This window comes from Drosophila grimshawi, unplaced genomic scaffold (genome assembly GCF_018153295.1).
Source record: "Drosophila grimshawi isolate 15287-2541.00 unplaced genomic scaffold, ASM1815329v1 contig_311, whole genome shotgun sequence".
NCBI lineage: Eukaryota > Metazoa > Arthropoda > Insecta > Diptera > Drosophilidae > Drosophila > Drosophila grimshawi.
The window spans coordinates 7575430-7588839 of record NW_025063098.1 but is presented as its reverse complement, the minus strand read 5'-3'; the positions used below and the strand labels follow the sequence as shown (position 1 = coordinate 7588839).

General features: G+C 40.7%; 4 protein-coding genes across 5 annotated transcripts; 3 read left to right on the top strand and 1 right to left on the bottom strand.

Moving 5' to 3' along the window:
- Position 1: 1 nt before the first annotated feature.
- On the top strand, positions 2-391 carry LOC116805440 (metallothionein-3). The gene is made up of 2 exons (XM_032737363.1): positions 2-82; positions 141-391. Exons 1-2 carry the CDS (start codon positions 58-60, stop codon positions 314-316), a joined length of 201 nt encoding a protein of 66 aa, XP_032593254.1. The 5' UTR covers positions 2-57; the 3' UTR covers positions 317-391.
- A 683-nt stretch (positions 392-1074) lies between these two features.
- LOC6563202 lies at positions 1075-2244 on the top strand. The gene is made up of 3 exons (XM_032736971.2): positions 1075-1260; positions 1651-2170; positions 2241-2244. Exons 1-3 carry the CDS (start codon positions 1107-1109, stop codon positions 2242-2244), a joined length of 678 nt encoding a protein of 225 aa, XP_032592862.1. The 5' UTR covers positions 1075-1106.
- Positions 2245-2543: 299 nt separating this feature from the next.
- On the bottom strand, positions 2544-13342 carry LOC6563203 (atlastin). 2 transcript variants are annotated; one of them, XM_001990034.3, is made up of 5 exons: positions 13249-13342; positions 5298-5642; positions 4013-5226; positions 3886-3952; positions 2544-3825 (listed from the first exon to the last, which is right to left on the bottom strand). In XM_001990034.3, the coding sequence occupies exons 2-5, from the start codon at positions 5505-5507 to the stop codon at positions 3676-3678; spliced, it is 1641 nt and encodes a 546-aa protein (XP_001990070.2). In that variant the 5' UTR covers positions 5508-5642; positions 13249-13342; the 3' UTR covers positions 2544-3675. The 2 variants fall into 2 exon arrangements, with proteins under 2 accessions (XP_001990070.2, XP_032593704.1); XM_032737813.2 differs by lacking the exon at positions 13249-13342 and adding an exon at positions 6298-6412.
- Positions 7124-10693, top strand: LOC6563204 (putative tyrosine-protein kinase Wsck). The gene is made up of 2 exons (XM_001990035.3): positions 7124-8721; positions 9216-10693. The coding sequence occupies exons 1-2, from the start codon at positions 7597-7599 to the stop codon at positions 10515-10517; spliced, it is 2427 nt and encodes an 808-aa protein (XP_001990071.1). The 5' UTR covers positions 7124-7596; the 3' UTR covers positions 10518-10693.
- Positions 13343-13410: the final 68 nt, after the last annotated feature.

Below are 13410 nucleotides of genomic sequence, written 5' to 3'. Positions count from 1 at the left end.
TCCAAGTGTGAAGTCGACTTTTTGTGAAACCTGAACGACAAAAATATTTTGTGAAAAATGCCTTGCGTTGGTTGTGAGAAGGGTAAGTGAATTTACACAATGATGTATGACAAGTCGTTAAGCTTAAGTTCACAACACAGAATGCAAATGCACCGCAGAAAAGTGTGCCGACAGCTGCAAGTGCAAATCGGCTGGAAAGTGTGGCTGCAACCCAAATAATGGAGCTCAAAACTCGAGCGGTGGCTGCTGCAAAAAAAATGAGGCTGCTAACGATGGCAAGGGAGAGAAGAGCTGCTGCAAGAACACTAAGAACTAAGACAAGAATGATGAATATTTAAAATCCATGTATTTTGCGTTTACTCGATAAAAATATAACTGCTAGTGAGCTATTTATTATTTATTTATAATTAAAAGTGACTGCTAGTATTAAATGCACTCTTACCAATATATGACTGTGAACTTTATTTGGTTTCCGAATGCATTTGATTCACAATTGCACACAGAAAATGCCGCTGCAATGATTTACAGTACATTTTTGGCATATAACATAAACAAAATTGTCATGTAATTGGTATATTTGGACAATACCAGCATTAATTTATTTTGTTATTGTTTCCATTCAAACACTACTATACTTCAGAACTACCAGCAATCTTAAATAATGTGTGAATATGTATTAATTTTATTTCTGCGCGCTCATGCGAAATTAAAAAAGCGCGCTTCGCTTTTCAAAAGTTGAGTGAACAAGAAAATCGCACTAAAGCATCGATATAAAAATAAAAATATCAATGTTATCGATATTGCCTCGATAAGTTGTTTTGTCATTTCCATTTTTGTTTGCCGTCTTTTGTTAAGCTGAAAACATTCCGTATCAGTCAAAACGTTTAATATTGTCTTATGAAACATGAGTATAATATTAAAGCAAATAAAACAAAAGAAAATGTTTTTACTTTTCAAAAATTCACATCGTAACCAGAGTAAAACACAATAGTTTTTTAGTCAGCGTTGTTGTCGTTATCATCACACATTGAAAAAACAAACAAAACAACAAAATAAAAACAGTTTTTTTTCGTTAGTTTTTTTCTTCTATCATCGTCGTTGTGTGAATGAACAGAATAGAAATGAACATTGATGTGGAAAAATTAATATCATTAATTAAGGCAAGAAGGCCAATTTACAATTCCAAACACAAAGAACATGCCAATAAAGTAACTATCGACAAATTGTGGGCTGAAATAGCAGGCGAAATGAATTGTGAAGGTAAGTTGAATGATAAAGAACATTATTCATAACTGTAATATTTTTTTAAAATTATTTATTAATTTTGTTTTTAATACTACGTTTATTTTGTCTTTATACTTTTTTTGTGTCTTTCGTCTAATTCTGCAGTTTCAATTGTTTTTTTTTTTTTGTCTGTTTCAGCTGTTATTATTGCTTTTATACTTGTATGTCTTTTTTGTCTTTTTCCGCTGTTTTTATTGTTTTGCTATGTGTTTGTCTATTTTTTTTTTGTATGTTTTTATTGTTTTTCTGATTTATGGACTGTTTCGTCTATTTATGTTGTTTTCATTGTTTTGCTATGTTTTTGTCTTTTTCGTCTTTTTCGTCTATTTCTGCTTTTTTAATTGTGTTTCGTCTTTATCATTGCAGCGTGGCAATGTAAACACAAATGGACAAGTCTGCGATGTGCCTATTCCAGATATTTGAGGGAAGGCAGTGGCAGGCAGTCTGGATTGAGTGGCAAGCGTAGGAAAAAATGGTATTTGGCTGCTGCCATGTCCTTTTTGAAGGACTACATCAAGCAGTATCGCAACAATAAAACCTACATCTCCGAGGACGAATGCAAACAAGAGTTTGCAGAAAAAGGGTTTGAATATGACGACCCGGTAGATGTTCAGAGCGTGAGCACAAATATCTCACAGACTACTCCCATAGGCAGCCAAGTGGCAGTCAAAAGGAGTAGAAGCTTACTTACAGAAAGTGAAGCTGCACCAATGATTGAGTTCACACAATCTAGAAACAAAGAAAAATCACCAGAAAATGCAAATACATTGTTTTTTAAGAGTTTACTGGCCGATTATGAAAAACTGTCTTCCAAAAGACAGAGATTATTCAAATTGTATATGATTGACAAAATGAATGAATTGCAAGAAGAGGACGAAAATGAAATGTTTTCACTTAAATTTTAATAGAAAGCTTTAAATATTATGAAATAATATTGTTAAAAAATATTCATTTAGCTGATGTTACTTACCGGTAAAGTTTTGAATAAACGTTCAACCAAAGATGCGATATTTTAGATTTTAGATAACAATAGAAACAATTTCATCATCTGAATCCGAGCACATTAAGAAACAACTACATGCATATTATTAATTATTATTAATACATATTTTGTGTGTGTATGAGGGGGCCTTGGATGGTTTAGATACCCAAATAAACCCGCTTGGAAACAAGACTCGATGTGAAATATCAGAGGCTTGCCAATTATTGAGCAGAAAAGCGTCTGCTCATTCCAAGTACTAAGACAACAAAAATGAATATTTCAAAAAAGATGAAAGAAATCGATGTATTTTGCTTTCACTTGACGAATATATAAATGCTAGTAAGCTATTTATCATACACTTTAATATATGTATATTGCTTAAAATATATTCAAAACGTATTTACTCTTACTACAATAATAATAAAGGACCTTTACCAACAATGAGACTTTGTGTAGATGGCAATGATTTTTGTTGATTTTCAGTTTTTTTTTTGTTTTTTTTTAAAGGTTTCCTACATAAGCTGAGAAACAATAATGGAAAAATATGATTTGAGTACGTTTTACAAACGAGCCAACAACAAAGTGCATTTTATTTCTTTTATACATATCAAAATTGCTTTTGTTTTTATATTTCTACAGCAAAACGTGCGTGGGGCAAGAATTAGGATTGTTCACATAATAATAATGGGAGAGGGGAAATTAAACAAGTTTAAATTCGTTAGCAATTTTCTTTATATTACAGCATTAAAGATCGGGTCTCAAGATTTCCTTCCAATATAGGTACATATATATATAGATGCATATAAAAAACAATTTAAAATTTGATTTTCAACAAATACGAGCCACTTACTTAGTATATTATTATTATTATTATTATATATAGTTATGTATTACTTCGCGCTGCGCTGAGCTATTAAATTAGTGTATGTAATATAAAAAAACAATATTCCTTGTAGGGCAATTAATAGCTAGTTTTTCACTTTTTTTTTGTTGTTTCAATTCATATTTTTTGTTTGTTTTGGACTTAAATTTATACAAATCAAACGACAATTCTAAATTTGATAATTGTGGCCACTTAATTAATTGCGTTTCGATTTACGTTTTTTGCGACTGCTTGTGGAGGCTGTGGATGTGGAGTTTGTGGCCGAGGCGGAGGCGGAACAGCTGCTCGACGATTTGGTTGCCACAGCAGGTATGGCTCCGCTCAACTTGCCCCAAATGCTGCTGAGGAAGCCACTATTGTTGTTGCTGCTATTCTTATTTGATTTGCACGTTGCAAAATTGTTGTTGTTGCTCTTCTTCTTGCTGTTGTTGTTATTATTGTTGTTGTTGTTAGTTGCAGTTGTCGTTTGTTGCTCGTGTGTCCCGGGAGGCGGCTTCGTTTTGTGTTGTGCTACTTGGGCGTATTCTCATGAACGCTTCAACTTGCCATTGGCAGCAGCAGCTGTTGTCGAACGCTTTCCACTGCTGCCACTGCCGCCAATTGCCGCTTCAGCCGCATGCGTGGCAACATGTTGAATGCCCTTCTCCATGCAACCCTGATAGATCGGCCGCATGAACTGCAAACGCAAACAGTTAACACAAATAGATAAAAGATTAACTTATATGTTATCGCTTACATTCTCCCACATGAGCGTGGCAAAGTCGTCCAGCTTGCCACCAAAGTCGCTCAGCTCGCCGCTATATCTATACGAATATGGAATCGGTTTAGTGATTATGTTTAGCCAAGAGTTATTGGAGAGTCACCTTATGTAGGCCCAGAGTGCCAGTGTTAGCAGCGCCACACCCATGACCAGATTACAGAAATTGGCAAATGTATAGAGTCCGACGAGTCCAAAGATGCCGCTGACCACATACATGATGACGGCGCAGGCAAAGTAGACGGCGGGCGTGCGTGCAGCCTTGAAGATGTTTTTGCTTTCGTTGTGTGCCCGATAGTTGAAGAATACGTCCTCCAGATCGGCGTCCAGTTGCACCCGAAACTTCTCCGTGAACTCCTCACCGCCCATTTTGCGTTTGGCGGCGAACTGAAACAGTGCCTTGTCCTTTACGCGCATATGCTCCGTCTCCAGATGTGCGGTGCTTAAGTAGGGCCGGGTGCCGCCGCACACCTCCTCCATGAGCTGATTGTACAGCTCCTTGGCAGACGCAACGGCAGTTAGGTGATTCGCCTCCGCAGTGGCCACCAGCATGCTCTTCGGTTCAGGCAGCTCGTTGCCCTTGTAGATGGTCATGTATGACTGGAAGTACTGGATGAGATCACGGGCTCTCACACGCTGTCCGCTAATCTCCTTGTACACCAGATTGTCGGGTGCGAGCAGCATGGGAACTAGCGTACGCAGGCTGTTCTTGAAATCGGGCGTAATATCCTTGAGCCGGCCATCGAATTGCGGATTTGTGGCAACATTGAGACCCGGATGTGGCATCAGGAAGCATGCCACCTCCGTGAAACACGATGAGATGTGTCGTCGCAGCGATTGCAATTCCGGATGCTGTTTATCCGACACCTCCAACCGTCGCTTAAGTATCTTATCGCCACCGACAGCTCCATACTCGGCCTCGTAGGGGAAACTCCAGTCGCGGACCAAAAATTGGAGACGCTGGAATGGCTTCTTGCCGGTGTCGGCCAGCGCCAGGCGGCCGTATTCGGTGAATAGCTGCAGATGCTGCAGATCGTCCTCCTGTATATTCTGTGAGAGATTGTATATCTGTACCGAGGACAGCATTGTGCTCAATGCGAACACTGTCGCACAGTCGCGCACAGTGCTCTGGCTATCGAAGGCGCCCTGTGTGTCCATCAATATGATCGCAATCTTATCGCCATTGGGATAATCGTGCAGGAATATATCGGACCACATCAGTATGCCGGTCGTTTCACGTTCCGATCCACCGCGCCACGAGAAACCCGACAGCGGATCCGCCTCATCGCCCAGCCAATCTGTGACATCATGTCGCACATACTGCAAAAAAGAACAGTGTTGATTAATAAACACACAAACACACGCATCGGTTAATAGCACTGGCCTCTCACCTTTGAGTACATGTAGCGTAGAAAGAAGTCGAGCAGAAAACTTTTGCCCTTGCGGAATGCACCCGCCACAGAGACGACGCACACATAGCGATCCTTGACCTCGTCCCGCATCAACACCTCGCTGAGCGCATCCTCGTCGAGGACAAATGTGTGTTCCTCGGATGCTTTGATCACCTGCACCGACGAGCCGCCCATTGTTCTCTTCTCCATCTGAATGCTATTTATTTACGTGTGTGCGTATGTGTGTGTCTGTCTCTGTGTATGTGTGTGTCTGTGTGTTGTTTGTTGGGCGCTTTGACGAACTTTGTTGCTTTGTGTTCCAATGTTTTTGCTTGTTTTGAGCAACTGCAATAGAAAAAAGTGAAAGATTTTGTAAAAGTTGCTTTGTAAATGTGCAGAGAGGATTCCTGTTAACGTTTGCAGTGTTGCCAGATCAACAGTGGCAGCCAATTCAACTAACGGTTAATTGCGCAAGTTCTATTCAATTTACAGTGTATGCATGTGAATGTGTGTGTGTGTTGAATTTTGGCATGTGAACGGGCATAATGTGCCAGCCACAGGCGGCGGCCTGCAATTATGAGAGGTGGCCAAAAATAAATTCAACAATGCGCTAGTTTGGCACAGCCAACAGCGCAGACTGAGAATAAGGGGAGAGGAGGGGAATCTTTCGCTTATTCAGATTCAGGTGCGTGAATATGGCACGTAATCGAGTTCAATTTGACACACACGCGCAAACACAATTTTATGTACAAAAAATCACATTAAAATTCCTAGCTCTATTTTAGTTTTGGCTGAGGCTGATGACGTTGACAACTTTTTGCTTTTTTCATTTTGTCACTGCGACGTTGACCATTGCTGTAAATTCTAATTGGAAACGTAATCGAACAACGCTATTTCTGCAGTCGGCAGATCGTGTCACGCACACCACACACATGTAAATATATACAGCAATCAAACGCACTTTATGCTAGACAAACGCGTTTGACAGCAAAACAATTACCATTTACTATGGTCGCTTCGTTCTGCTTTGTAGCAATATTCATGAAATTTAATTAAACAATACAATCAGTGTTGCGACAGTCGCAGCGTCAATCGCGACTGTCAACCAAAAGTGAACTGCACAACACGCAAGTCGCCCGCTGTTCGCTTAGCAGCCGAGCCGTTTGACAGCAACACAATTAGCGAGAGAGAGAGAGAGATCATCAAAATTCTCTCTCTCATCTTCCCAGTAGCGAACGGTGAATGACTACTCATTACCGAGTGCATTCTGTATGCATACAATCTAATTCATTACTAATTACTAATTCTCCTGAATACAAACTTGTCTTCAGCAACAAATTCTGTGCACTCATATGCGCCAATAACTTATCACATATTTCTTATATGTAATTTGTGTATGGATTCGAAGCTACACTGCTTACAAAGTACAGAAAACGAATTGTATTCGTAATGGGATCGTTTTGCTGTTAGGTATCAGGCCAACACTCTCTCTCTTTTCATTCTCTCTTGCTCTCTGCACTTCTGCTGTTCAGAGTTGGAACGTGTCAGGTAGAGATCAGAGCGACATCTGCAGCTGTTGAATTCTTTTTGTTTTTTTTTTTGATTAACAGACCTTTCTTTGACTGTTAATTAACCAAAACAAAAAAAAAACATTTCTTTTTGTATGACGGTGCTAAATTAGTTTGCAATAATTTAGTAAAAGATGTTGAATTTCGAAATTGTTAAACACTGTTTTGGCAATGCTGTGCCACAGTTTTTACCTGCTGTTAAAGCTGTGCTCAGAACGTCACACAGGTGCTAGACAGAGTCAACTATATGCATGATGATCAACCAGTTTTGATCATGAAACAATGACAACGTGCTAGTTATCTCCCTTTGGCACATTAGATATTTGCCTCGTGTACGATGTAAACAACATAAATGGAAAGTAACAGCAACAGTTGTGACAATGACAGTGACGCCAGCGTCGACGCAAGCAGCATGATTAGTCAACTGGAATCGTTGCTGAGAGCAACAGCAACAGCAACAATAGCAAAACAACAACAACAACAATAGCCAACAACAACGATACAAAAATGACCAAAGCAAAAACGGGCAACATGAAAATAGTCGCGTTCTGAGCAGCGCTTAAAATGCAAGAAGAAAAAAGCATTGAAAACAATATAAGAGAAAAATCAGGGCTTAATTTGCTTAAATTAGTCAGCCAAAGTGTTTAATTAGCTTAATCAAAGCCACACAAGCCTCCACCATAGGGGCTCTGGCCACGCGAGGCTCATCATTCCAGCGAACAACACACAACATGCCGTTTGGACACCGCCCAATCGAAAACAGCCTCGTGTTCTTTGTGGTGCTGCTGCTGCTCAGCTCCATTGGCGTTTCCGTACAGGAAGTGCTCGAGGAGGAGCCCGTCTACTTTTATGTCGGTTGTTATACGGCTCGAACGGATCTGTTCAAGGAGTTGGTGTATGCGAAGATGCCGCAAACATGCATCGAGATGTGTGAGCATCAGGGACATCGGTATGCTGTGCTCGCTGCCGAGAAATGCTTCTGTGCCAATCAACTGGAGCCGCAGCAGAAACAGGACGAGAATCTCTGTCACACCCGGTGTATGGCGAATAAGGCGCAATATTGCGGCGGTGTCGGTGTCCATTCCTATTACTCAACAACGCTGTTGCGCCAGCCGGCGCCGCATCATCTGCGTATGGTGAACAGCAGCGAGAATAGCATCAGTCTCGCATGGGATGCGTACGGGTCGAGCAAGTTGCTCCTCGCTGGCGCCGCTGAAGCACTCGCCCCGCAAACCCAACAGATTGCCAACTTTCTGATCAGATGTCGGGTGATGCAAACCTATTCCACACTGCCCGCCTTCCAGCAGCCCGAATTCATAGTGCAGGGCACGGAGACACGATTCGAGCTCACCGATCTCCAGCCAGCAACGCTCTACAACATCAGCGTTCGAGCGATTTGTGTGCAAAAGCAGCAGCAGATGGGGGACGAGGAGAATGAATGCGGTCATGCTACAATCATGGCCAGCACAGAGGTGGGTCTGCCCAGTCCGGCACCCGCACAACCCAAGATTCTGACACGCACAGAGAACACCATCACGGTGGAGCTAGCACCCGTGCACAACAACAATGGGCCCGTGACGAAGCTGCTCGTCATTGTTGAGTTTGTGGACAATGCGCTGAGCCAGCCGTTCGATGCCCAGCTCCTGGGCAGCTGGCAGGACGCACAACAAAATGGTGTGCCCTACTATATAGCCGCCGAGCTGGACTACGATAGACCTGAGGACAATCGCACCAGGCATTTTGTCGTCGGCGATAACAAACGCTATGGACGCTATCGCAACGTGCCCCTGGAGCAGCTCTCAGATGAGCACAACCACCAGAACCAACCGGATCATGTCCACATTAGCTTGGGCGTGGTAAGTTGCTGATGGATTACCAAATAATATCAGGACAAGTCCTTAATAATAATGTTTATTTGAATACAAAAGAACTTCCCTTTACAGTGATGCCGCTTGGGAACAGAAAAGTAATGAAAAATGTTTTATATATACAGAAAACTAATTCATTATATAGAAATATATATATATACAGAAAAGTAATTCATTGTATATAAATATATCTATATAAAACATAGTGAATTTCCGTTGTGTGTATAAAACATATTTCTATATGCTGAATACATTTTCAGTATATATTAAACACATTTCTATATAATGAATTCATGTTAAACATATTTATGTATTATTTTCTGTTCCCATGTGAAACTTTATCAATCAATTCATAATAACTTTCTTACGAAACTTTCTCAATCAAACTCAACTCAAACAATATTTTTGAATATCATTGTTTATAAAAAAGAGTTTTTTGACTTTACCAATCTTAAAATGCATTAATTTTTTCGATTTTTTAGGAGAGCACCTTGCGGAACATCACCAAGACGCTGTACACGCGCAGCGGTCACGAGCAGCATGCGAGTTCCTTGGACGACTTTAGCTATGCGACGTTTGAGAAGGGACAAAGTTCGGTGGTGGCACTGGCCGTCACCTGTGTGATCTTTGGCAGCTGCCTGCTGCTCAGCCTGATCACCTACTTTTACTTGCGCTACAAGACCTGCCATGGTCGGGGTCTGACCGGGCGGGGACGCAATGCGCACGAGATGACACAGCAGACGCCGATCATTGAGCGAGAGAACAACGGCTATCTGGTGGAGGAGGAGTTGCCACCCACACTGGAGAGCTTCAAGCAGCAGCTGCAGTCCACAATCGATGGATTCGAGCGTTTGCCGCGGAATGCGTTGCGCTTAAATGCCAATGATGTGATTGGCGAGGGTCGCTACGGTGAGATCATCACCGGCAGGATCAATAATATGGACGATGGATCTACAGCAGCCACAGCTGCTGTCCGAGATTCTGCACTCCATGTGCTTGCCCTAGACGATTTGAATGGGACAACGCAGGCACAACTGTTGCGTGAATTGAGGCAACTGCGCAAGTTGCAACATCACGAGCTTCTTCTGGACTTTTATGGGATATCGGCGAGTGCCGATTGGTTCTATCTGGTCTTCGAACTGCAGCGTGTGAGTCTCAAGCGACGCCTCATCGAGAGCCGACAGGCAGCGCCGGCACTCCGTCTGACCGTGCTGACGGAACAACTGGTGCTCCAGTGGATGTACGAGCTGTCCAGCGCCATGGCATATCTGGGCAGCTGCCAGGTGCTACATCGCCAACTGACCGCCTACAGCGTCTTCGTCAGCGCCGACTCCAAGCTGAAGCTGAGCGTTTTTGGTCCGCCGCACTATGTGAACAGCAATCGCCAGCAACTGGATCTGTGCCGCTGGCTGGCGCCGGAGGTGTTGCGTCATCAGCACCACACCACTAAGTCGGATGTGTGGTCCTTTGCGTGTGTTGCCTGGGAGTGCTGTGCTCTCGGCGGCACACCCTATGCCAATGTGGCCAATGGTCAGCAATTGTTGGAGTCAATTCGTGCTGGAGTGCGTCCCGCTCAGCCCGCCTATGTCTATGGCGATCTTTATCAGCTGCTGCTCAACTGCTGGCAGCTGGAACCCAGCGAGCGGATCGGCTTCGAGGATGTGGCCTTCGGTGTGCGTCAGCTGATGACCTCGGCCCGGCATGCGTTGTGCTTTGATCGCTCCAGCTCGGACACCATGGAGACGCTGCCATTGTATCTGCCAATGCTTGAGACGAGCAATTAGTGCCAGAATGAGATAGCAGATTGCTTAGCGACTTTAGTCTTCATAAACCCTAACTTTTGACAGGCACTGTTCGATAATCGCCTGTTTCGATTGAGGTTAATTTATTTTAAATACTGCTTTATTTTTAATTTTCCCATATTGTTCGAGTAAATAAATGCGTGTGCTTATGTCAGATACCCATTGATAGAGTCTACATCTCTTTTGCATCCTTATTCTCAACAAATCTAGTATGATATTAGTTATTTAAAACAAAAATGAAATTCCAGAAAGAGAAAAAGATTTTTTTCATATAAGCATACAAGCAATATTGAGACCAAATTATTATTGAATCTAAAATATTTACGTTTGAAAATATTTTCACTAACACAATTGTTAAATTCTACTGAAAAAAGCTTATGAAACCTGTTTTTTTTTTAAGAAAAAAAAAAAAGACGTTCCGCAAATTGGAGCTAAGCAATAATAATAAGAATAACTACTGAGAGCGCTCCATTTTTTTTTTACAAATTTTTTTCATACTTTAATATGCTTTTCGCTGGCGATTCACTGTGATTCCCCGCAGACGAATCCCGACGCAACAAGGCAAAAGCAATGTCTTACAAATTATATAATAATATTGAACTCTGTTTCAACACTAAACTGCACAAAATCAAAAAAGAGTCGAACTCATCGAATTGATAATCGATCGAAATAGCTTTCGAAAGAGAAAGCGAGAGCCAAAGGTGCGGGGAGAGTCGGGGACAGCCGGCGTAATTAATACATATGAAATATATATGCGAAAATATAAATGAGTAGCGCATATAGAAATTGGCGATTAATCAGTTTAAAGGTCGAGCGAATGGGGTGTCGGCAACTTGGGCGCAAAATGCAATTGTTTAAACAATTAATTGGGCAAATGGCAAAGTGTTTATTATTTGCAAAGAGCAACAAAAGTACTTGTATGCTCTGAACAACAATGTTTGACTAGATGACACCCTGTATTTATTTTATATATATATATGAATATATCTACTTATTATTATTATTGCTGGGTCTATTGTGCCTCTCCCTTGGAAGTGAGTTACAATTCTTGACAAAGCCCAATCAATCATGATTGTCCATCTACTTATTTACACACACATTCAAAACACTCAAGATTTCAGTATCAATATCTCTTCTCTTGTAAGGGGTATTAGAAATTGGATTCAATATTGTTGAGGTTATATGAAAAAATTGTGGCCGTCTTTTTATAATTAAAATTTTTTTTATAATTTTGCTTAGTCACCTTGGGACTCCCTAAATCGGAGCCCAGAAAAATGGTAGAATCTACATATTTAACTATGTAAAATGTTATAAAAGATGGAGCGCTTTCAGTAGCAAATCTTCTTATTATATCTTAAATTTAATTATTCGAATTGACGATATTGAAAATGTTTTTAAGAGACTGTATTATAGATTTAATAATAATAATTTTGTCTTACTATTGTTTTAGGTTATATGAAAAATGTAATTAAAGAAATATGATGCAACATTTTCAGAAATAGTGCAATGAACTAATTCAACTTATTTCCCATATCTAAACTATAATTATTTCTTTTTTATTTTTGAAATTCAACGATTGTGACAGTAAAAATGTGCTCAAACATAGGTATAATAGTTTCAATGTTGAGCAATCGATTCTCATTTCGCAAAGTTGTATTTAAATACACACAATTAACAATTAAATGTGTACAGGGTATATGAAATAAAGAAAATTATTTCTTTTGCAAAATTACAGTGCTTATGTATTACTCATAGACACGAGCAAGATGAGTAAGATTACCCAAGGGCAAATATCTGAAACATTTGCGAATACATTTCAATTTGGTGTATATAATAAATTCATATACAATATTAATATACATTCGATCGGAACACGGTACAATTCTACAATTGGACACGCAGTGATAATCTGGCTATCACCATTATAAAGCAGAACCGGTCCGCGAGCAGCTGATAAGCCAAAGTAAATGGAATATGAAACCCATAGACTAACTAAAGACAAGGCACATGTTTTTTCCTTCTTTCTTTGATATAGCTGAAAGTTTATCAAAAACCCAGTGAAGCGCAAGTTGCTAAAAAAGCAATAACAACAAAAAATATATATATATATATTTATATATATACCGCTTTAGCGCTTGGACGACTTTTGCACTCATCGACTCGGAGTCAAGGTGAATGACGTTACCAAACAGAGCAAAGAGGCTACGGCTGTAGCAAGAGCAACAGCAACAGCAACAGCAACAGCAAAAACAACAATCTAAAGCACATTGGCACACATACACACAGATATGTGCGAATCTGTGTGCGTGTGTGTGTTTGTATTGGCAATACAAATTATTAATAAATCAAGCTGCGAGCCCTGAAATGACGCTAGACAAGCGTCAGCAAACGAAACTTGTGTGTGGACGTCGACGTGGACATGGTCGTAGATAGCACAAAAGGGAATTATAACAAGTGGAGCCTGTGTGTAAACCAGTGTTGACCACTACTCACAATGCGAGCATGCACATACACGCAGAGCGACGACGCAATAGAATTTGTTTTTTGTTTTTATTACATACATGTGTATGGATATGTGTATGTCAGATGTACATGTACAGAGTTCTGCGTCGCGAGGGCAAACCATAACTGGTTGCTTGGCACTCGCACGCTCACATTGTTGCACACTTTGTATATTATTGTTATTCACGGTTTCAATTTGCATATTACTCACTTTAATAAACAATTCGCCTCCAACGCGCCTGCTGCTGCTTGCTCTTTTTTAACATTTACTTTGCTCACCTTTTTGCTAGTGGTGTATATTATGTCGATTAACCGAACGATGCGATGATTCTCTCGTTATCGATGTTCAGCAAACGATAGTTGACTCCAAATA